The sequence below is a fragment of the Hippopotamus amphibius genome, chromosome 1 (assembly GCF_030028045.1).
Source record: "Hippopotamus amphibius kiboko isolate mHipAmp2 chromosome 1, mHipAmp2.hap2, whole genome shotgun sequence".
Classification (NCBI taxonomy): Eukaryota; Metazoa; Chordata; class Mammalia; order Artiodactyla; family Hippopotamidae; genus Hippopotamus; species Hippopotamus amphibius.
In genome coordinates, this window is record NC_080186.1 from 1,909,623 (window position 1) to 1,932,395 (window position 22,773).

Genomic DNA, 22,773 nt, shown 5'->3' on the forward strand with positions numbered 1-22,773 from the left:
CGGCATTCTCCGGACAGTCTGCTGGGGCCCTGTCTTCCTTATGAAACCGGGGGTGTGGATCCCCACCACCCGCCAGAAGTGGTGACGGGGATGGGGAGGCCAGACCCTGCCCTTCCATCCCTGGGGCTGGCTGCAGGAGAAAGTGGAGGAGGGGCCGGGCCAGGGGAGGGGACTGAGTGGGGGTGGAGCTGATCCCGGCCCCGCCCACTGAACCAGGTGCCTGAGAGCTTCAGCAGCAGGAGGGAGGGGCGGCTGCTCCCTTTAACCTCCAAGGTGAGCTCCCTGGCCTCAGGCAGCTGGAAGGGCCAGCCTGAGCCGGGGCTCTGCAGGATGGGGGGAGGGGCAGGGCCAGGCTCAGGATAAGAGGCCTGATCTGGGGGCTGGGGGCACCCGGGATCAGGTCCAGCACCTCCCACTTCCTGGACGGGTGGAAATCTGGGACCTCCACGTTCCCCCCTGTGAGCTAACTCCCTGCTTTTTTCCTGGAGCTGCTGTGGGGCAAGCTGGTGCCCAGGGTGAGGTGCAGGTGTGTGCACGTGTGTGCATGTGTGTGTGTGCCCTAGGCAGCTGCCCGCCTGCTCCTTCTCACCACTGAGCCCTGCCTCTTGGGGGAGGGCAGCCAGCCCACCGCCCATCCTTCGCCAGCTATGTTTTCAATGAATTGGAAAAGCCCTGGGCCACGTCCTCGCTGTAGTGACCTGGCGCCAGCCACCTGGGCTCAGTTTCCTTCTTCCACAAAGTGGACGCCGGCCCTGAACCTCGGGGGCAGGGAGCGAGAATGCTTAGCCTGGAGGAAGGACATCCCAGGACCCTGGGGAGGGGCTGCCACCAGGGGCGGGGCTGTTGGGGGTGGCTGGGTCCACCTGGGAAGGGCCAGACCGGGCCAGCTCAGGACAAGAACCCTCCCCGCAGAATCAGGAAGCACAGGGAGCTGGCCGCGGCGAGGCCTGGAGGGGCCAAGAGGGGTGGGTTGTGGGCAGGGAGAGGAAGGCCCAAGCTTCACCCGGCGCCAGTGCCTGCTGGGGCCCTCCGAGGGGCCCCACCTCAGCCTGGGGTCCAGTCCTGTGGTCACAGGTGTCGTGACCTCCTCAAGCAGGGCAGGACCAGGTGGGACCCTCCCCGCCCCCAGCTGGAGGGTGCTCGGACCTGCCTTCTTGACGAGCTGGTCCGCTGAGGACCGCAGACGTCCTCGGCGGTGGTGCCCAGGTGACACTCTCTCCTCCAGGTAACGGGGTTCCGTGGAGGAGGCTGCCACACCTGCTCCTCTGGGGAGGGGGCGGCACCAGGGGCCGGCCTGGGGGCTCAGGGGGCCAGGCTAGATAGACTCTCCTCCCAGCCAGCTGCACGACCCCTCCTGTTGCAAAGTAGGGAGAAGAAGGCCCAAAGACCCTCTGCCCACTGCTGGGGCCAGCCGGTTTTCGGGGGGCCGAGGCTTCCTACGACCCCAGCCAACCCCAGCGAAGCCTGAGCCCAGACGGGGTCCCGTGGGAACGACACCGTGGTGTCCCAGGCCTTCCACAGGGGCCTCTTGCCTCGGGGCACCAGGGTGGACATGACTGCGGGGCAGTGGGGAGTGGGGGCTGGCGCCCCTTGCCCAGAGGCGCCCTGGGCACGTCCATGCCCAGCCCCGAGCCGCAGTGGGCACCCTCCACCCTCCCGAGAGGGGGGAACACGAGGTGTGTGGTTCGCAGGAGTGCACAGGCCAGGGACGAGTGGTCACACAGCCGGGTGGCCCCCTCGCTGGGGGGAGCAGGGGCTAGTCGAGTCCATCACCCCCGCCCCTCCCATGTGCTGCATGTCCTCGTAAATCAGTGTCCCTTCTGCGGGGGGCGGGACATCATTTACATAAAGGTACGTGTTCCTGCGACCTCGTTCTTCTCACCGCACACCACACGGGTTTCAGGATCTCTGCACACCTGGCTGCGCCCAGCCGCTCTGTGACATCCGGACAGGTCCCTCCTGCTGGAGGACACCCCCCCAACCCCCACAGCTGCCCTCTATTGCCCCTGGTGGCCGGCACAGGCACTGCGGCCCAGCCCTCGGCCTTCATGGCATCCAAAGCCCCCCAGGCCCCTGGGACCCGACGGTGCCTGGGGGACCCCAACCCCCGGGCCTCACGTGGAGCCCCCGGGCCCCCGTTTCTGCCCCCTGGGAGTAACGCTGTGCACCGGCGTTTGGACGTGCAGATCCTGGGTTTCCGTGACCCCGCTCACCTCCTCCCGGCTCTCTCTGACCCCTGTCTGTGTCAGACACCCCAAACCGCTCCCCCAGTTGTCACCCGTCTACCTGTCACTGGAACCAAGCGCACTAGAAGGCTGGCCGGGGCCGCTGGCCGCACTTTCTGGCCCTAAGATCTCCTGAAACTGTGCAGGGCTCCAGCTACCTTTCCACCAGATAAATTCCGGTATTTCTGGGGTTTGTTGCCACATTGACGGGAATCTTGTTTGTACTGCTTTCCAGTGGGTCACTGGTGGTACTGGAGAGCTACAGGTTTTTATGGGTTTTACACATTTCCCACCAGCTGTGGGATTTCCTGGCCCCGCTTTGCCAAATTCTGATGGCTGAGCCGATGTGTCCCTGCCTCTCAGCTTCCCCACAGCGCCGGCCGTCTGTCCCTTCCCCGCAGGTCCAAACTCCTCTTGCTGCTGCTTCTCACCCGACGGCGGGGCCTGGGGTCCTCCCAGCTCTGCTGGGTCAGGAGCGAGGGACGATCACATTCGCCATCCTCAAGGGAACGGCTTCATTCCTCCCACGAGGTTCACTGGGTCCGAGCCGGTGCCGTCCGGGCGGCTCCGCGTGATGCAGCCGGGCCTCCACGCCCCCAGTGCTCCTGAAGTACCGGCTGTCACATCAGGGCCATGGAGACCAGCCAGGCGGGGGAGAGGAGGCAGGAGCCCAGGCAGGGGGCGTGGAGGCCGGCGGGCTTCCTGGGACAGACTGGAGTCCATCACCTTCCCCGCTCAACTCGCCGCAGATTCTTAGCACACGACTGTCGCTGGGAAAGCGCCTTTCTGTACCCAGTTTTCCAAGAACATCCGAAAGAGCGACAAACTCTATCGAATGCTCTTTCTGCTTCTGGTAAGACCATCGTGACTTCTCGTCTCACCCAAACACACGGGCGCATCTGATGTGAAACTGTGCTTGCATCTTCATGATGTCCAAATCCCATTGGTCGGGAGGATGTTATTTTTTAAACATTTTTATTTGAGTAGCTAATATTTTACTCAGGCTCTCTGCATACATGTCACAAGTCTGTCATTTTCTCCCTCGTACCGCCCTCCCCTGGCTGTAGACCCAGGTGGGACGGGCCTCCTGAAACGAGTCGCGTTTCCTCTAGCTAATGTCGCTGGAACAGCTCACATCAGACACGTTCCAGTGGCTCGGAATCTGGCCCAGGCGCTCTGGTGACAGAAGGGGGGGAGCTGTGACTACTAGTTACATCTACTTAAATTACTGGTTTATTCAAATGTCTTATTTCTACTTACACTGCTCCTGGCATTTTATATTTTCCCGAACGTATCCATTTTTCTGTTTCCGAAGTTACTGGTACCTAGTTGTCCCTAATAGTCTCTTTCATGTCTCATTCTGTGTCTGTAGTAAACCCTCCCATCTTCCGTATTTTTTCCTTGCTTAATGTTTAAAAGAAAATCATCAGCCTTGCTAGTCTTCTTCATTAGTCTTCACAGAAGGAATTTTGGTTCTCTTAAATGTTCCGTTATTCTCTGTTTGTTAAGTGTAAAGTTTATAGACTGAAATAGAAATGTGTATTCTGAATATAAATAAATGAGCACAGGTTACACGTAGATGTAGCGTGGGTGTGAAGACGATGAAAATGTTACCGTTGCTTGTGTCTCACTTTCCTATTGGTTTTTGTAAACAGCACATTAACATCAGGGTAATTCTTCCCTCCTGTGACACGCACCACTGCTTTATGAATCTGAGCCGCTACTGTTACCTGCGTGTATGTGTGCATATTTACACACAGTCACGTACGACACTCTTCACCCTGAAACAGCGACACTCCTGGCCCAGCTTCCTCTCGGTTTACTATGTGGGCTTACCCTTCTGTCCTTCCAGGTGTTTTTTTGTTTGTTTGTTTGGCTGTGTTGCAGTGCGCGGGCTTCTCATTGCAGTGGCTTCTCTTGTTGCGGAGCACGGGCTCTAGGGGCGTGGGCTTCAGTAGCTGTGGCACTCCGGCTCAACAGTTGTGGCTCACGGGCTCTAGAGCACAGCCTCAGTAGTTGTGGTGCACGGGCTTAGTTGCTCCACGGCATGTGGGATCTTCCCGGACTAGGGATCAAACCCGTGTCCCCTGCCTTGGCAGGCAGGTTCTTAACCACTGCGCCACCAGGGAAGCCCCCAGGTGTGTCTTTTACAACTAAGATGCTGTTGAGAATGTTTCATGCAGTCTAGGGACCTGAGTTTTGATCACCTGTAACTATTTCAATCAGGCTTTACTCTTTCTTATTCTGCTTGACTTCTCCTTTTCTGCCTGTTGGAGAGGTGAACCTTCCTCCCGTTAGAAGGTTAAACATCCTACCGGCATTTTTGCCTAGGTCACAGGATCTTACCCAGCTCTACCTGCATGAGGGTTTAGGCTCCTTTGCTCGGTGTCTCTGCGCCCCTCCTCCGCCCGCCCCACCCCGCTACCCCTCACCCGGCTTCTGTCGTGACTGTTTTGATTCTCTTAATCACTGGGTCATGTGGGGGAATGCAGTGGCTATCTCACACTTTCCCTTCTTGCTGCGAAACTTCCACTGAGTGTATTTTCACATCCACTTCTCATGTGGTGCCCATAGGGGCCCTGGACACCCCAAAATAACGCCCACTTTGCTTCTCAATTGCAATTTAGCAGGACACACTATTCAAGGCCATGAAGTTCAAGTTTCAACATCTTTTCTTCAACACAAATCAACATCACATTCAGTGTTTTCTGTTTTCTGTTCTCACTTTCGGTGTCTCTGCTGTGGAGTCTGACGTCACTATCTACTCCTGTTCGGTTTTTCTGGGCATCTCAGACTTTCCCTTTGTCACTAGTATTCTGTGAATTCTTTGGACTATGGCTTTTTTATTTTGTTTTATTTCAATTTGCGCTTTGGGTGCTTTTGCCCTGAGATCATCCAGCTTTGGACCTGAGAACTTGTTGCTCTATGTCAATGGTTTTTACTTCCTTTTTCTAGGACTTCAGACACACCGGTGTTAACACTGCCGTCGTCCATTTCTGCTAACCCTTCCTGTGTATTTTCTCCCTCTCAGCCTCCCTGCTGCCTCCTGGGAGGGTCCTGAGCTGGAAAACCCATCATTCGGCCAGATTCCTGCCGCCCTCCCACCGACTCCATCTTCCACGCCCTCCACGCTCAGTCCTGACGACCGACAGTCCTTCCCGACCTTCCTCTTCCTGCATCCCGTTACCACCCACCATTCCTAACCCCTTCCGGGAGGTGGACTCCATTTATGTACCACAAAGTCTTAACACGGTGGCCCGTTAATGCGGTTTTTTCTGCCACTGGCTGCTCACTGGTTGTCGAAGGGGACAGGACTTACTAGAACCCGCCCTATCTTGCCCCATGAGACCCTTTGCCCTTGGAGGCACCAGCTACCTGGGCCAGTGCTGGAGGGGAGGGGAGAGGGGGCCACAGCCCAGACCTCAGCGGCCAGTGTGACAATCTGGGTCCGGCCCTCTCCATTGGCGCTACCCTGAAGACAGGGCAGGGGCAGGAGTAGCGGGCACCCCAGCTGCTCCCAACAGCACTCCTGCCCGCCTCCCCTTGGGGCCATGCTCCCCCTCCACAGGCTCTGGGATCCAGCACTTCCTGGGTCTCGGGGCACCGTGACCCTCTACAGCACCAGGAAGCAGGATGAACCTCAACTTACGGTGTGTGGCACCCCTGTCCCAGGGAGGCGAGGGGCAGAAGGAGCCTGTCTGGTCCGGCGCACTCATGCCGGGGAGCCCAGAGGCCACCACGCGGGACCCACACAAAGCAGCGAACGCACAGGCCTCGAGGAAGCGGCGGCTCCTTTCTTAACTCACTGGATTTCACATGGTACCGAAGCCCCCGCCCAGAGGCCCCTCAGGTCCCCGCAGTCCGAGTCACGGCTGCCTGAGCGGGGCAGGTGGCGGGCAGCCCTCCAGCACCCAGGGGTGCGGTGGGCACGTCTGGATGCCCATAAATATTGTTCCATAAATAGGGCCCGGCTGTTTCCTGGTAAACAGGCTGAGCTGCAGCAGTCCCAGGGCCTAGCACCAGAAGAAACTGCTCCGAGGGCAGGGGCCCCACGCCCGCCCGCACCTGCACCCACACCTGCCCGCAGTCCCGCCGCAGGGTGCCGGGGGCGGGGCTTCCTCCACACTGTGGTCCCCACGCTGGTGCCCCGGGGTGCAGAGCCGGGCCAGGTGGGGCCTCCCTCGTAGTGGCCGGACGATGCTTGTAGAGAGGGAGGCTGCACGACTGTCCACAGGCCTCGGAGATGAGGGCGGGGCCGGAGTCCTGGCGCCCGGGTGTCCCCCCTCAGGGCTCACCAAGGCCCCCGGGTGCTCTGGGTGGCCACCGGGAGGCAGGCCTCAGCAGGGGCTGCCCCTGAGCTAGTGCCTCTCTGTGCTGCTGTTGAGCCCGGGGCGGTGAGGCGCTGGTTGTGAGGCCGCTGCAGGGGCAGGAGGAAAATAGCTCAGGCCCAGGGCGGGCCTCTCCAAGTCTTCAGAGCTCTGGGCTCACACGTCCCCTCCTGTCCTTGCAGCTCCAGCCCAATGGAGGGGAGACAGCCCAACGCCCCTCCCAGCTGCCACCCCTGCCTCATCTCTGAGGTCCAGATTCTGGAAGGCCCGCCACCCTGGGGGGCCCAGGTTACGCAAAAGTGCCCAACCCTCAACGCTCCTCTGCTGGTAACGGACCAGTGACGCCCAAAAGCCACACTCCCGGTGACGTGGGGAGGCCCCCAGACCCCTTACCTGGGCCCAGGGCTGGGGACGGGCTCTCCAGGAGCTGGGAGGGCCCACCTGAAGGCAGACAGACATGCTCGTGCCCCACCCTTCAGTGGGCAACAGTATGGGGCAGCGAGGCCTGCAGGGACCCCCACTCCCACTCTGCGAGGCCTCTCCCGGCCTCACTCCTATGCAAATGGTGGGGCTCTCCCCTCCCCAAATGAAAGTCCCCTGCCCTGCCAGCCAGAAGGGGGGTGGGGAGCCCAGACTTTGGGGAGGGGCTTCGCTACAGGCCAAGCGGGGTCCGCTCCAGGGCTGGAGGCACTGAGGCCCTGCCTGTCCTCCGTCCCAGCAGGGCTCAAGCAGATGGGGTCTCAGACAGGGGACGCCTGTGCAAGGTCAAGGCCGCCCAGGATGCCTGCAGTACAGTACCATACCTGACCACCAGGTGCCGCCGTGGACAGTGTCTGGCAGAGAGCCTCACCTCCCCCACCCCCCACCCCCAGGTTCTGCCCCCACCTGCCCCGCCCCCTCTGCGGGAGGTGGGGTCCCCCCCAAAGGCGCTTAACAGCCTGGAGCCACCGCTGCCTTAGGCTCAAAAACATGCAACACAATATCAATACACAACATCAACGCCACAAGTGGGGTCCCCAGGCCAAGGAGCCCAGCCTGGCTCCCCCTTCACCCCACCTCAGGGCCTGCCTGGCACAGGCCCCAAGCCGGCCTGCTGTCTCCCTGGGCGGGCAGAATGACACGACCCTCTGGGTGTGGCCCTTTCCCAGCAGCAGGCCGGGCCCGGGGGAGGTGGCCAGGAGACACCAGAGGGGCGCAGGTGGCTGGAGGAGCGGGGCACCCCGAGCCCTGCCTGCAGACGGCGTGCTCCCCCAGCGCCTCGGGGGGCCGGGAGGCTACGACAGCTCCTTCCCCACGGCCCGCGGGTGCGTGTGGGCACACGTAGGCGCTGGGGCGCGGGCATGCAATGAAGCACACGTGCACGGGCACGCACTCGCTGGGACGCGTGCCGGTGCTCGCATGCAGAGACTGCAGCCCACACCTGCGCCCACACCTGCACCCACACCTGCGCCCACACCTGCGCCCACACCTGCGCCCCCCCACACCGGGTCGCCCAGACCTGCCCGTGGGGTCTCCGCCCCCGCAGCGTGAGCCCGCCCCTGCTGCTGTCTGGGCTGGCATCCACGCGCCACCTCCGGCTGGCCCACGGCCGCGGCCTGCCCCACGGTCCGGGGGCCGGAAGGTGCACGCTTGGCCCACCCGAGGCCTGCAGACACCACGGGCACCGCGCTGGCGTGGCAACCTTTGGCCCAGCCAGCCCGGTGTCCTCCCTCCGCTCCCGGAGCCTGACTCACCCTGCCGGCACGTTGGCCCTGTGTAGCCGTCCACGCAGCGGCACTGCCCACTGGCAGGGTCACAGTCGGCCCCACCCCCGCAGGAGCAGCGCAGGGCACAGCCCGGCCCGAAGAAGCCCCTTCTGCAGCCTGGGGGTGCGAGGGCGGGAGAGACGGGCCTGACTGCGGTCCCTGTCCGCCCGGGGCCGGGAGACCCACGCCTGTGCCCCTCACCGAGCGGGACCCCAGACTCACCCAGGTCACACGTGGCCCCCGTGCGCCCCGGGGGGCACAGGCAGTGGCCGGTGACGGGGTCACAGGGCACGCCGTCCTCGCAGTCACACTGCTGGCTGCAGCCTTCTCCAAAGGAGCCCGGCTCACACCCTGGGGGAGGCGGGGGCTCAGCGTCCCCCGTCCCAACCCCGGGACGCGGGGCGGGTGGGAGCGACGGGAGGCGCCGAGCACTCACCCCTCTCGCAGAGCCGGCCGTGGGAGCCAGCGGGGCAGAGGCACCGGCCGCTGACGGGCTCGCAGGGGGCGCCGTGCTGACACGCACACGTGTCCCGGCAGCCAGCCCCGTGGAAGCCGGGGGGACAGGCTGAGGGGACCGGGGTTGGAGCTCCTGACTCCGTTTCCCCGGAAAGAGCGAAGGACGGGGTGGGGGCCCGGCTCGCCCTCCCCCCCACCCAGGCCTAGCCCTGAGCCGGGACCTCGGCCCCGGGAGCCCCACCGAAGCTGGGGTCAGATCTCATCTCGTCGGGCCCCTGGGGCGGCAGACGCCAGGGCGGGGGGCCCGACCCCACAACTCACGGTGCTCGCAGGCCTGGCCGTAGAAGCCGGGGCTGCAGCGGCAGGCCCCCGACGTGGGCTCACAGGTGCCGTGGTTGTGGCAGGAGCACTCCAGGCCGCAGGCGGCCCCGTAGCGCCCGGCGGGGCAGGCTGGGGGAGGGGGCCGGCGGGTCAGCCTCCTGCCCGGGGGAGCAGGGGCACGGGGCCGGCACCTGGGCACCAGCCTCACCCAGGAACGCCCGGGAGCCTTGCCTGGCCCTACGGCAGCCCGCAGCCCCCCACAACCACCCCGGAGCTGCGGTCCTCCTCGGGAGCCCAGGGCCACCCCCCACCCCGGACACGGCCTTGCTCCCCTGTAGTCACCAACCCTCCAGTTCCCACGGCGATGTGGCCCCAGACTGGCCCTGACACTCACCCAGCTCGCAGTGCAGCCCTGTCCAGCCCAGGCCACAGGAGCAGCTGCCATTGGCGGCGTGACACAGGCCCCCGTTGCGGCAGGAGCACACGTGCTCACAGTTCACGCCAAACCGGCCCTGGGGGCAGCCTAGGGAAGAGTCGGGCGCGGCTCAGAGCTCCGGCCCAGGGCTGGACACGCCCCAGGGACACACCCCCACCAGATCTGACAGTCATTCAGCAAGCGCTCCCTAGGAGCCAGGCTCCTCTAGGAGCCAGGACACACACGTGCCAGGAAATACCAACCACATCCTGCCCGTTCATCCCTCCTCTGCAGATGCCAGGCCTGAGCCAGTGCTGAGGATAACCAGGGCCCCCCAGGGGCTGCAGCGCCTGCCCAGCGGGTGGGAGGGGTCAGGGAAGGCTTCCTGGAGGCGGCGGCACTCAATATGGGTGCATCGTCCAGGTTAAGAGGAGGCTGGGCAGCCCTGCGCTCCAGGTGGCCCCTGTTCCTACTCTGATTGACACAGCTACCGACCTTCCCTGGGGGCCTCAGGGCCTGGGGGAGTGTGACCGGCCCCTTGCCGAGGACCAGAGGGTGGCAGGGGGCTCAGACCTACCAGGGTGTGGGGCCGGACCAAGCAGTGTGGCACGACCTTGAGGACCACACGTGCCATCATGTGCTGAGCCCCACAAGTGACCCCCAGGCCACCCCATTTCCCCACCATCACCTGCGCTCCAGGCCTCTCTCTATGTGGGGTCCTGGCCGCTGCGCCCAGTGGAAAGGCCAGAGGGACCCCGTCCCAGGAGGACATCAGCCGGGAGGTTGGCTCCGTCCTCAGACGAAACAGCCCCCTGACCCCTCCTGCTGGGGGGCTCTGGGTCAGAACCTGTTTGGCCCCCACTGGCCTCAGGGAACTGGACAGGTGACTTGATGGCCTGAGCCTTGGGGTCACAGGTCAAGGCAAGGCGTGGGGTGCTGAGAGATGACCCGATGACCCAGGTGGGCGCTGCTGTCCACAGAAGCAAGACCCTGACTGCTCACCCTCAGGGCACTTGGGGATCAACGGAGGGGGACCGGTTTCCCCCCGTGACCCCAGGGCTGCACCCCATCACCCCCCCATGGCTGATGGAGCGACATCCGCGAAGCGCCCAAAGCAGTGGGCGGAGCAGGCCCTCACCTTGCTCACAGTGGACGCCCGTCCTCCCGGGGGGGCAGGAGCAGGCGCCGGTCGCAGGGTCACAGGCTGCCCCCAGCCCACACCTGCACACGCGGGCACAGCCGGGGCCAAAGCGGCCGTGCGGACAGGCTGCCGGGAGGAAACGGGCGGGTGGCCACCCTCGGCCGAATCCCCGCGTGGCCGTGTCGACCCAGGACAGCAGGGGACAGGCCAGGGCGGGCGGGGTGGGGAGACTCCTGCGTCTGCCCGACAGGGAGGCGCCGCCTGCGCCTGCACCCCCTGCCCGCCCCGGCGTCTCCCCCCACCCCAGGCTCTGCTGGGGGCCAGGCCCGCGCCGCGGGGCGTGACTCACGGGCCCCCCCCGCCCGCCCCGCCAGGATCCCAGACGGTCGGAAAGTCCCCACATGACTCAGGGAAAGGCCCCTCTCTCGGCGGGATGCCCAGCTGGCCTCTGCACGGCCCCTGACGGACGTGGCCCGCGTGGGGGACACAGCACACGACCAGGCAGCGCCGGCCAGCGGGGACACGTCGATCGCACAGACACCCCCAGCTCAGCCCCGCCTGCGGCCGGGCCCAGAGAGGCGTCCGAAAGGGGGCTCGGTCAGGGCCGTGCTCCCTGCAGGCGGGCCAGCCCGGACCACCGAGGCGCAGGCAGGAGCCACCCCGCCCCCACCCCGGCCACTCACCCAGGCCGCAGTCAGTTCCGAGGGAGCCAGCGGGGCAGCGGCAGGCCCCAGAGGCCGCATCACAGGAGCCCCCGTGGAGACACCCACACAGCTGTTCACAGCCGGGCCCGAAGCGCCCAGGCGGGCACCCTGCAGGGGGCGGGGCCAGCTGCCAGGGGCCGGGGGTCACGCGGCCCCCACCTCCCACCTCCCGCGCCATCCTTCCCGAGGGCCCAGCAGGCACCACGGGCGGCACTGACGTTGCAGGCACCCGGCGCCATGGTCGCCGGCCGCACACACGCAGGCCCCCGCGGCGGGGTGGCAGGCCTGGTTCTCGCCGGGGCGCTGGCACTTCTGCCCACAGCTCTCCCCAGAGGTGCCGGGCAGGCAGGCTGGGGTGAGGCATCGGGGGGTCAGGGCTGACCCCGCCCGGAGCAGGCATCCCTCCTGGGAGTCGCCCCCGGGAGCCCCTCCTGAGGGGGGAGGTTTGGGGCCTAGGGCAGGGGCACGTGTGGCCTGAACCAGCCACTGCCCCGGGGCCCGCCCAGGTCGGTCACCTACCCTGCTCACAGCCGGGCCCGGTGAAGCCTGGGGGACAGCGACACTCCCCAGTGACGTGGTGGCAGGCGGCGCCGGGTTGGCACTGGCAGCGCTGGGCACAGGCCTCTCCAAACCAGCCGGGCGGGCAGGCTGCGGGGAGGCGCGGGCCGGGAGGGGTCACCGTGGGAAGGACCCGCCCCCAGCCTGGGCGCCGGTGGAGCTGGGGGCTCACCGTTCTCACCCCGCAGGCCCCTCCATCCCGGGGGGCAGAGGCAGACCCCGCCGACGTGGTGGCAGGTGGCCCCCCACCGGCAGGCACAGGGCTCCCCACAGGGAACCCCAAACGCGCCCTCGGGACGGGCTGCAGGGAAAGAGGCGGGCAGGCGGCTGAGCCCTGCTTGGGGCGGCCCCCTGGACAGAGGCGGGAGGCCCTGGGAGCTCAGACTGCAGCCCTGGCCCCTACCTGCCAACCGGCCACCCCGGGGAGGCCCCCACACCTGGTGTGACCTGAGGCCACAACGGAGGGGCCCCCAACCTGCCCCACTCACGGCTCTGGCACTCGTCCCCCGTCCAGCCGGCCGGGCAGAGGCAGCGGCCTGTGCGCCGCTCACAGAGGCCACCGTGGAGGCACCTGCAGCTGTGCTGGCAGCTGGCGCCGAAGATCCCTGGGAGGCACGCTGCAAGGCGGGCACAGGTGAGGGTCCAGCCCTGGGGCAGGGCGATGCCCCGGGGGCCCAGGAGACCCCCACCCCACCCCTGCGTCCTGCACCCAGAGCCTCAGATCCCATGTCCTTGGGAAGGAGAGGGGCCCAGGGGGCTGGTCACACTGCAGGCTACGCCCCAGGACCCTGCCCCCCAACACCAGGCAGCCGTCTCCGGCCACAGAGGGAGGGGGCTGCACCGGGGCACGGTGGGGCACTGACTCTGGGCCCCACAGACCCCCAGGGCCCCTCCTGCCCCCTCCGCCTGCCCGGCGCGCACCCGTCTCACAGGCCAGGCCGGCCCAGCCCTCCGGGCAGGTGCAGTCTCCCGAGACAGGGTCGCAGGTGCCCCCGTTCTGGCAGAGGCAGGAACTCTGACAGTCCTCGCCATAGAGGCCCGCCGGGCAGGCTGCGGACGGGGAGAGAAATGACGTGCAGCGTTCCCGCCAGCCTGGCCGGGGCCCGAACCCTCGGAGGGCCAGCCGACAGGACGTGCAGGCCTGCACCAACACCCAACACCAGACTTCGGGCAGAGACCCAGGGCTGCCTCTAGGACGACCTGCCCAGGGCTCCCCGAGCCCACCCGCCCAGCTTCTGGGGGCTCAGGGCTGACGGGGGTGGTCCTACGCCTTCCTCCCCTCCCCAGGTGCCCCACGGCAACGGTGATGGGCCCCCGCCCTCCCTGCCCACCGTGCCCAGTGAGCCGTATGTCCACCTTGCGTCCCACGCCCTGTGACCCCGCGTGGCCCAGCGAGGAGCAAGCACCACGCCTGGCCCCAGACCCCTGAGCGGAGCTTACCCTGCAGGCAGGTGGGCCCCATCCAGCCAGGGCCACAGCGGCACTGCCCGTGGACAGGGTCACAGGAGGCCCCGTGAAAGCAGGAGCAGGCCTGGCTGCAGTTGTGGCCGTACGTGTGCGCTGGGCAGGCTGTAGGAGAGAGCGGCGCTCAGGGGCTGGGGGGACGGAGCCCGGGAGGCACTGCGGCACGTGGTCCCGGGCCACCGTGATCCACCCGCCCCTCCTTCTGGCCTCGGCACCGCTCAGGGTGGCCGCGGATCAGGACCGCCCCCAGCCCTACGCAGCGGCGCCCAGGGCTGGCGGGGGCCTCACGCACTCTGGGCGCAGCGAGGGCCCCGGCGGCCAGCAGGGCAGAGGCAGGAGCCGCTCGCGGCGTCGCAAGGGACTCCGGCGCTGCAGTCACAGGCGCGGCGGCAGTCCACTCCGAAGAAGCCGGCCGGGCAGGCTGCGGGCAGGCGGCGGAGATGGGCAACGGCCGGCGTCCCAGGGCCCCACCCGCACGCCTGGCCGCCCCGGCCCGCGCCCCGGCTCACCGCGCTCGCAGAAGGTGCCCCTCCAGCCGGCCGGGCAGCTGCAGGCCCCGCTGACGTGGTCGCAGGCCGCCCCGTGCTCACACCGGCACTGCCGCCCACAGCCCGGCCCGAAGGAGCCCTGGGGACACCCTGAGACACCAGCCCGTCAGCTGGGGGGACGGCGGGCCCGACCCAGCCCTGCCCGGGCCTCCGCCACCACCCGGGCCAGGGCCTGGGACTGTGGGGCAGGAGAAGCCCCTCCACACCCAAGGCCCCCGCGCCCCGGGCCCCGGGAGGAGGGGGCCCCGGGCCCAGCCAGCCCCGCTAGCCCGGCCAGGGTTGAGGGGGCGTCTACTCCGAAGGGCAAGGCCCTTGGTCTTTGGCAGACCCCTTCCTCCCCTTCGCCAGGCGCCAGGTGTCCTGTGGGGTCCCTGCGGGGCCCAGGTGGGAGGGCGGGGCCTGGCCAGGCGGGGGAGGGAGAGGGGACTCCCTGGTGCTGTGGGGACAGGAGGGCAGGACCAGGGCCCCCGGCACGTGTGCGTGTCACGCGTGCGTGTGTGCGGGGCGGGCGGGGACTCACGCTGCTCGCACCGCGGGCCCACGTAGCCGGCCTCGCACAGGCACAGGCCGCTGACGGCGTCGCAGCCTCCGTGGCCTGCGCTGCAGTTGCAGGCGTGGCTGCAGTCGGGTCCCCAGTGGCCGCTGTCACAGGCTGCGACAGAGGCCCGGTCACCGTGCGCGGGTGACCGCAGCGGCGCTGGGGACCCGGGCCCTCCCCAGGGCCTGGCGCAGGCTCCGCGGGGGCGGGGCGGGGCACCAGCGCAGCAGGCCGCCTACCTCTCCGGCAGCCGGGGCCGGTCCAGCCGGGGGCGCAGCTGCAGCGGCCGGTCTCCGGGTGGCAGAGCCCATCGTTGGCGCAGGAGCACTGCATCCGGCAGCCCGGCCCAAACCAGCCCGTCGGGCAAGCTGCGGGGCGGCAGGGTGAGCGCGGCCGGGGCCGGGACGCGGGGCGGGGCCGCGGGGCCGAGGTCGGGCCGCGGGCACTCACCGTCCTGGCAGCGGCTGCCCGTGAAGCCAGGGAGGCACAGGCAGGCTCCGGTCTCAGGCTCGCAGGAGGCACCGTGCTCACACGCCGGGCAGACCTCCTGGCAGCCGAGCCCCCAGCGGCCCTCGGGACAATCTGGCCCCCCCCACCGTCCGTCAGTCTCCCCCGGGGCCATGCTGGGCCCGTCGGGGAGCAGAAACTTCTGTTCCCCCCTGAGCTGCCCCGGAGGAGGGAGGACGACGGGTCACGGGAACCCCAGCCGCCTCGCGGGCGGCAGCCTACAGGGCGCCCACCCCCGGAAAGGGAGCCCCTGCCCTAGAGCGGCTCAACAGGCCAAAGGGGGCCCCCAGAGTGAACAGGTGCCCAGAGGACGAGCCGCAGGCCGGAGAGGGCTGGGGCCACTGGTCAACCTGTCCCCATGGCTGGCAGTTTCTAGTGCACCCTCTGTGGGTGCAGCCACAGGGCAGCCACAGACGCCCACGTCCAGACCCAAGGCTGCTTGGTGTGAGCTCTCGCAGTTGCTGTGGGTGGGCCTGGGGTCTGCAGGCCTCCAGGGCTGGGGTCAGGGCTCCCCAAACAGAGCCCAGGCTGGGGTCCCCAAACACACCCTGGTGTCGTGCAGCCCAGGGAGAGGAGGAGACCCTGGAGACACGGCGGCCACTCACCTGCCCCGCAGTCAGCTCCGGTCCTCCCAGGTGGGCACAGGCACTGCCCCGTGACCTGGTCGCAGGGGGCACCACCACAGAAGCAGGAGCCCGAGCAGTTCCTGCCGAACGTCCCGGCCGGGCACTCTGTGGGCAGGGGCGGGAGGGCCTCAGCCACCCCAGCTCGGAGCTGCCCTCCCTCCCCTGACCTCCTCGCCACCCCTGGCACCTGCCCCCTGCCCCAGCGGGTTGCTGCACACAGCGGGGCTCCCCTGGGTGACCCGGGGCGTCGTGAGAGTGGGCAGGAGACGGGGACACGGGGCAGGACAGGGAGGGTCTGCTTGGGCTGACCTGTGTGGGGGAGCGCTGGCGCGGGGCAGCCTGGGGGCCACAGGGCCTGGGGGAGGCGGGCAGCCAGGACCCTGGAGAGCAGGTGGCAGGGCCGGCTCTGCCCCCCTCCCACTGTGGCCCACCTCGGGGACTCCCTGCTAGTCACCCCCACGTTCAGGAACGAAAGCTCCTGGGAAGGAGCGGCCGGGAAGGAGCGGCCGGGCAGGCGGCTCTGGGCCCGCAGGAGGGCTTCGGGAAAGAACGCGGGGGCCACGGAGCCTCGCCCACCCACGAAGGCTGCAGGGGCTGCTCCGGTGGCCTTGCAGGGCACCCCCAGCCCCAGCCCCACCCGCCCTGGCCGGGAGGGCAACGCGGGCAGAGAAGGCCCCCCTGGCCCCGGCACGGGGCGGCCACCCCACCGCTGCTGGAGGAAAGCTTCCAGCTCAGGAGGGCCTGCACAGCGCCGGCAGAGGGCGGGCTGAGGCTCGCGCCACATCAGAAGTCAGAGCCCCGCTTCCAACCGAAACACCCAGCGGGGCTGAGAACTGAGCGCACGCCCTGCCTGGCAGGGTGAGGTGTCAGCGGGGTGGGGGGGGTTGCCAGGCCTGGGGTCTCCCCGGGCCCTGAGAGGGGCTCTGCACGAAGGACACACCCGGTGAGCCGTTGCCACTGGGGCCCGTGCCCCGCGGGCGCCCACCCACAGCCCGGCACGCACACGGGCCCGCCCACAGGACCGTGGGCGCCGTGCAGGGCGCGCCCTGGGTGGCCGGGGGTGGCACACGCACGCAGCAGGCGATGGGGTGCAGCACACACCCCTCCGCACACGCGGGCACCCACGCGGCGCGGAGCAGGGGCAGCGAGGCCCGGCAGTGCCGGACGGAGCTGTCCTGCCGCCTCGGGGAGCCCCCGCTCCACTGACTGGGGCAGACGTGTGTTTGGGGCGTTAATACTTTCCAGACCTAACAACAGCGGGGAGCCCGTCATTGCTGTAAAAATATGTGTGCCATTTCCTGCGGCTCATCCCTGGGGCCCTGGAGGCTTTTAAAGAAAAAAGGAAAAGATAAACAAAGAAAACCAGCAGGGACGGGTTGGGGGTGAAGGCCAGGCTGCCCAAGAGGGCAGGTGTGGGGCAGGCACGCAGGAATCGGGGGAGAGGGGAGTCGGGTGGGGTCGGGGAGCCTGAGCCCGCGGCAGTCACGTGGTCCACCAGCCCCCGTGCTGTTTCACGGATGAGACACGTGCCTGGAGTCGCCGAAGGCCCCCGAGACCACAGAGCCCCCCGGAGCGCAGGTCAGGCTTGCGGGGTGGGGGAGGGATGGGGTTTCCAGGCTGGGCTCCGAGCTCAGCACACACCCCTCCTGTACCAAGGGGACCTGAGAGCCCTCAGCAGGATCGTCCCTGGGGTCTCCAGGACCACCACACAGCGGAGGGGCCGGGCCCGGGTGCAGAGGGAGACTGACCCCTCGGCTCGGGCTGGGCACTTAGGGGCAGCTGGACGGGCAGCTCTGACTGAGGGGGCTCGAGCTGCTGCCCTGGCCGGGGTCACGCCAGTCCCACCGCAGGCCCCCTCGGCTCCCACCTGCCCCGGCTGACGGCTGAGGACTGTGCGCCCCGTGCCAAGGGAGGTCCCAACCTACCCGCGCCACGTCGGCGGCCGTGGCAGCCCCGCCGCTCGGCACGAGGGCTCCCCGGGGCCCCCGGCCTCCAGCCTCGCCCATGGTCGGTGCCCATTCGCACCACCCGGCCCAGGCATCCACGCGGAGGGCCTTCCCCTCCACCCGCGCCCACACCGGCACCTCGGGCCCAGCTTCGCTCCAAGCCGCCACCCCCGGAGCCGCTGCTGCCCTCCGGCTGGCTCAGGCCCAACGGGGGGCAGCCCCCGCCCGGCTCCCGCACGAGGCTCGCTCGGCGTGTTCAGGGATGGAACCAGCGAGCGAGGGGGGCGACGATCGTGGAGGCGCTCCCACGCTTCTCCAGGCCAGCCTGCACGCGTGCAAGTGCGCACACGCACACACACACACACACGTGTGCTCCCGTCCTCCCGGGTGCACAGGGACAGACACACCTGTGGCTGAGTCACCGTCGCGTGGCCAGGGCGGGCACACGGCGGGTCAAGGTGCCGCCAGCGCCCGGCCGCAGGGCTGACTCAGCCTCCAGCTCCCAGCACTTTCGGTGTCCGGTGCCCGACCCGGGCCGGGTGACCCGCACCCCACCCGGACGCCCGGGCACCCGCGCCGGCCACTCACCTCGGCCACAGTCCTCCCCCCAGTAGCCGGCAGGACACTGCGTCCCACACGCGCCGCTGACAGGGTCGCAGGCCACGCCCGGGGGGCAGGTGCACGCCTGCTGGCACCCCGGCCCGAAGAAGCCCGGTGGGCACTCTGCAGGGGGAGAGGGGAGAGGGGCCTCAGGGGTCCGCCGGCCCGGGGCCCGGGGCCCTCCCCCCCCACCGGCCAGGCCCTGCACACACCGTCCTGGCACCGCTCGCCCCGGAAGCCCGCCTCGCAGGCGCATCTGCCGTCCCTCCTGTCACACGCACGCGTGTTCCGCTGCTCACACTGGCACTCCTCCGAGCAGCCCGGCCCGAAGGCCCACGGCGGGCAGGCTGCACCCCGGAGCGGACCGTGAGGGGGGCCTGCCCGCCGCGAGCGCCGCCTTCCCCAGCCCAGGGTCTCCGGCCCCGTCCACCGAGCTGGCCCTGGACCCCACGCGGAGCCGCCAGGGCCCAGAGCGCTGCGCAGATGGTGCCCGTGCCACGGACCAGAGCCAGGGCCTCAGCGAGGCACTTCCCAGCCAGGAAAGGCGCGGGACCCTCACTGCCTCCCTCTAAACAACCCTTTCACAAAGAGCTGCGGGCTCTTCTCCAGCAGCCCCCCACCTCTCCCGTCCTGGGCGCCTGTGGCTGCAGAGAGGCGTGACCCCACCGGGGGCTCAGGACTTGCTGCCGGGAGTCTCCAAACGCCAAGGTGAGCTCAGCACCCGGAGGCTTCCAAGGCAGGCCTGCCCCTGCCCACGCCTGCGGCCCACCTGCCAGCCTGGCTGGGGGGTGGGGCGACCACCCACCCGGATGCTCTGGGGGCCAGCGCCGTCCAGAGGACGTGGACCCCACATCCCAGCGGGGACCTCGCTGAGCCCTGCATCCTCATCTGCGAAGGGCGACGGTCAAACACAAGCTGGACCGTGGGCAGGAAGCACCCGGCCCACGCCGCGGCCCCGCCCCTGCCCCCTCGGACACGGGCGGCCAGCAGGCAGTGGGACTCACCCAGGTGGCAGAAGCGGCCGTAGAGCCCCGGGTCGCAGAGACAGGCCCCGTAGAGGCGGTGGCACCGGCCCCGGTTGGCACAGTGGCACTTCTTACGGCAGTGCTTGCCGTAGAAGCCCTTGGGGCAGCCTGGGGGAAGGGGGGCCTCTTCACTGCCCACGCGGACACAGTCCCCTGCCCGCGATGCCCCGAGGGGCCCCGGCGCCCAGCACAGGGGTCAGGAGAGGGCCACCGGGGCACGGCCAGAGGGCCGTAGGGCATTCAGCAGCCTGAGGACCCTGCATCCCAGACGGGGGGTGGGGTCCCGGGGGCTGGCGAGGGCGTCGTGGGGGCAGGGCAGGCACGAGGCGCACCCCGTGGCTGTGGCCGTCTGCCCTGGCTGGCCTCAGCCCCCAGGCTCTGTGGCCTGGATGGTGGCCAGGGTGGGACGCCAAGCACGTCCCCAACACACGCGTCAGAGACGCTCAGAGAAAGCCCACCCTCCCCGTCTGTCCGGCACCTGCAGCGTCCTGCCGTCTGCCCCTCGGTGGTCACCTAGCCTGACCTCCGGACCTCACAGTGGGAAGGACGTGGGCCCAAGCTCATGGGGCCAGGACAGGGCTCTGGCTTTCCTCCCCAAAACGCTTAGCTCAACCCCGCCCCTGCCCTGCCTTCTGAAGGGCCTCAGGGAGCTGGATGGTGACCCCAAGGTACGTCCACCTCCCAACTTCCAGGACTGCAGGTGGGACCGTCCTGCACTGTCCGAGCAGGCCTGACCCAGCACGTGTCCTTAGAAGAGAAAGGAGAGGGCGGCCAGACACAGGAAGAGGAGGCCTTGGGGAGATGGAGGCAGAGACTGGAGGGGTGCAGCCACGAGCCCGGGACACCTGGAGTCTAGGAGCCTAGCACGGGGCTCCTGAGAACAGGGGCAACACTCCTCAAGTTCACCTGCACGGACACACTTTACCCACGGGACCCCGACAGAGGCCCAGTCTCCGGGAAGCCACAGCATGGCACGAGCAGAAGCGCTAAGATGCAGACCCTTTATCTGCCGGCAGTCCCCTGGGTCCTATCAGGGCCTGTCATACACACAGCTTCCCAGGGCAGTGGGCTCTCAGCCCCCAGCGAGTGGGGACGGCAGATCGCAGGGAAAGAAAGGCAGGGAGGCTGAGCGGGCTGCGAAGGTGACCGGAGGGAGGAGGTGGGAAGCCCTGCCTGGACGCTCCAGGACTTAGAATCCTGGCCTGTGGGGCTCACGTGGGCCCCCCAGGCACTGGGGGCAGGGCCACCAATTGCTGCCGTCTGCTGCTAAGGCGGGAAGTCCTAGATATACTAGCTGCGCTCGCCAGTAAAGTAAGTAGAAAATTAAAGGTGTAAAAACTTTAGGTTGAAGCACCAGCTGCCTGGGAAACGTATGTGGCTCCGAGTTCCTTCAGAAATGCTGCAACTTCAGAGTCAGAAAGGACGCTTGTGTCGTCCATGAAGCCACGGCCCAGGTGTGCTCCCTTCTGCAAAACCCACCCAGCCATCACAAAGCTCTCCTTGAGTGCTTCTAGGAACAGGGAGCTCCCTGCTTACCAGGGGAACCCATTACAAAAGTGCTATTCTTGCCACAAGTCCTCACCACCTGCTACCGTCAGGACCCGGAAGAATCAGCAAGTGATCACAACTCGATGCCTCTTCCACGAAAGGGCCTCATCCGTCCCCCAGAAGGAAGGGGACCAGGAGCTGAGAGATGGCGCCCAGCCCCCTCCTCCACCCCAAAGACAAGCCCAGAGGCGCAGGAGGGGCTGCACCCACCGTCCTCACAGCGGGCTCCGCCGACACCCGGAGGGCAGCGGCAGGCCCCGGTCACAGGGTCGCACGTCCCGCCGTTCTGACAGGCACAGGGGAAGCTGCAGTTCTTCCCGAAGGTGTCGGGGGGACACGCTGCAGAGGCGACAGGCAAGCACGAGGGTTGCCGGCCCTCAGAAGGCCTCTGCCCCCGCGGCCCCGCCGGAGACCCTGAGACGCTCCTGGGGTCCGAGCCGTCCGGCTCAGGAGCAACGGCCGGAGCCGCGCCCCACGGCACCCGTGCCCCGTGCCCTCGCCCACACACGTGGCAGACGCCACCAGTCGACGGCCACATCCTCTCCCTCCGCACCCTGACACGTGCACCTTCTCAGCCAGCACTCTCGGAGCCCGTCACGGGCAGACCCTCAGAGACGGTCACCGTGGCCCTCGAGACGACCGGGGTCCCCGGGCAGGGAGGGGACAGGCTCTGGACAGAGCCTGGGAGGGCAGTTTTCAGCTGTGCCTCAGCTGCCGGCTTGTGGCCTGGGGACGTCACCTCGCCCCCGGGGACTCGGGCGTGCCTGGCCCGCCCGCCCACCGCTCTGCATTGGACCCCTTCGCTGCTGGCTTGTCCCTGGACCCCCATGGACGGTGACATCTGTGAGGGGCAGAGACTGGGCCCTGTTAGCCCTGGGGTCTCCCAGCGCCTAGAACAGGACCTGGCCCAGAGCGGGCAGCCACGAGACCCCGAACGCACGCGTGAGCGCGTGAGTGGATGGACCCGCGGACCCCCTGCCCGGAGCCGGCGGGAGGAGTAAACTGTCCTCAGCACCGGTCCTGGGGCCCGCGGCCCCGCCCCCGCCCCGCCCCCCCCCCAGCAGCCTCACTCTGGTTGCAGACGAGCCCGGTCCAGCCGGCGGGGCAGTCACAGCCATCCAGGCTGGGGAGGCAGGCCGCCCCGTTCCTGCAGTCCGCGCAGGTCCAGCTGCAGTCTGGGCCAAAGGAGGCGTCCAGGCAGACTGGGGGACAGACCGGGACAGGGGCCTCAGAGCCTGACTCCCGGCCCTGGACCCTGCCCGGCATCCGGCAGGCGAAGGGGGCGCGAGGGACGTCCTCAGGCCATGAAGTCCCCACGCGGGTGAGTGGAGATGTGGGAGCCAGGTGGGGGCGGGAAAGGGCCCCGAGCGGGTAGCTGGCTGCCCCGTCCACACAGGCCCCACCCCGGACGCGCTGGGCAAACCGAGCAAGCAGCCTGGCCTCTCTGAGCCCCGGTCAAACGAGGCCCTCGCAGGAGCCCTTCCTCACGCCCCAGACCGCAGCGGGGGCAGCAGCCGGGCCCGAGGGGGCTCTGGCACAGAAGCCGCAGGGACGGGCCCACCTCTCACCAAACTTCTCCTCCAGCGTGTGCTCGCCCCGCGCCTCCTCGGCCGCCGCCGCCTCCTCAGCCGCGACGTAGTCGTCTTGGAAGAGGGGGTGCAGCGCGTCCTGGAGCACCGCGCCGCGCGGGAGCGGCCGCACGAGGGGCAGGTGGCCGTCCAGGCCCACCTCGGACGTCTCCAGGGCTAGGCAGAGCACCACGGCCCCTGAGCCCCCGCCGCCCACCCAGCCTCCTCGCGGCTGGCCTCCCTGCCCCTCGGCGCCCAGAGGCAGCTCCGGACGCGAGCCCCACCCCGGGGCCCCGTCCCACAGCCCCCCCGGGCCCCACCTCACCCCGGCCACCCAGGATGTCCCAGAGGCACTCCGGACGCTACTTCTCAGGACAGAGGGGCTCCGGCCCTGAGGCCCCGCCCCATGCCACGTCCACCCCAGCTGTCCCGGCTCCCACGCTGGCCCTGGGGACCCTGAGCGTGGACCGGGTGTGGGGACAGGAACGGGTCTCTGTCCCCCTGGACGCC

General features: G+C 68.2%; 1 protein-coding gene across 12 annotated transcripts in view; it reads right to left on the minus strand.

Moving 5' to 3' along the window:
• Window positions 1-5,999: 5,999 nt before the first annotated feature.
• Window positions 6,000-22,773, minus strand: part of MEGF6 (multiple EGF like domains 6) — a 35,856-nt gene continuing 19,082 nt past the window's right edge. Inside the window, exons 4-28 of one of the 12 annotated variants that reach the window (XM_057750498.1) lie at window positions 22,264-22,440; window positions 21,766-21,897; window positions 20,906-21,034; window positions 19,127-19,255; window positions 18,335-18,469; window positions 18,111-18,245; window positions 15,556-15,681; window positions 14,894-15,025; window positions 14,683-14,770; window positions 14,426-14,505; window positions 13,867-13,995; window positions 13,650-13,778; window positions 13,334-13,462; window positions 12,815-12,943; window positions 12,382-12,510; window positions 11,855-11,983; window positions 11,315-11,443; window positions 10,629-10,757; window positions 9,470-9,598; window positions 9,076-9,204; window positions 8,735-8,863; window positions 8,521-8,649; window positions 8,287-8,415; window positions 6,947-6,994; window positions 6,000-6,642 (exon numbers count right to left, since the gene is read on the minus strand). In XM_057750498.1, the coding sequence (XP_057606481.1) occupies window positions 6,584-6,642; window positions 6,947-6,994; window positions 8,287-8,415; window positions 8,521-8,649; window positions 8,735-8,863; window positions 9,076-9,204; window positions 9,470-9,598; window positions 10,629-10,757; window positions 11,315-11,443; window positions 11,855-11,983; window positions 12,382-12,510; window positions 12,815-12,943; window positions 13,334-13,462; window positions 13,650-13,778; window positions 13,867-13,995; window positions 14,426-14,505; window positions 14,683-14,770; window positions 14,894-15,025; window positions 15,556-15,681; window positions 18,111-18,245; window positions 18,335-18,469; window positions 19,127-19,255; window positions 20,906-21,034; window positions 21,766-21,897; window positions 22,264-22,440 (3,047 nt within the window). In that variant the 3' untranslated portion in view covers window positions 6,000-6,583. Of the gene's footprint in view, window positions 6,643-6,946; window positions 6,995-8,286; window positions 8,416-8,520; window positions 8,650-8,734; window positions 8,864-9,075; window positions 9,205-9,469; window positions 9,599-10,628; window positions 10,758-11,314; window positions 11,444-11,854; window positions 11,984-12,381; window positions 12,511-12,814; window positions 12,944-13,333; window positions 13,463-13,649; window positions 13,996-14,425; window positions 14,558-14,682; window positions 14,812-14,893; window positions 15,026-15,555; window positions 15,682-18,110; window positions 18,246-18,334; window positions 18,470-19,126; window positions 19,256-20,905; window positions 21,035-21,765; window positions 21,898-22,263; window positions 22,441-22,773 lie in introns of all 12 variants that reach the window. The other 11 variants (XM_057750481.1, XM_057750464.1, XM_057750553.1 and 8 more) reach the window with 11 other exon arrangements.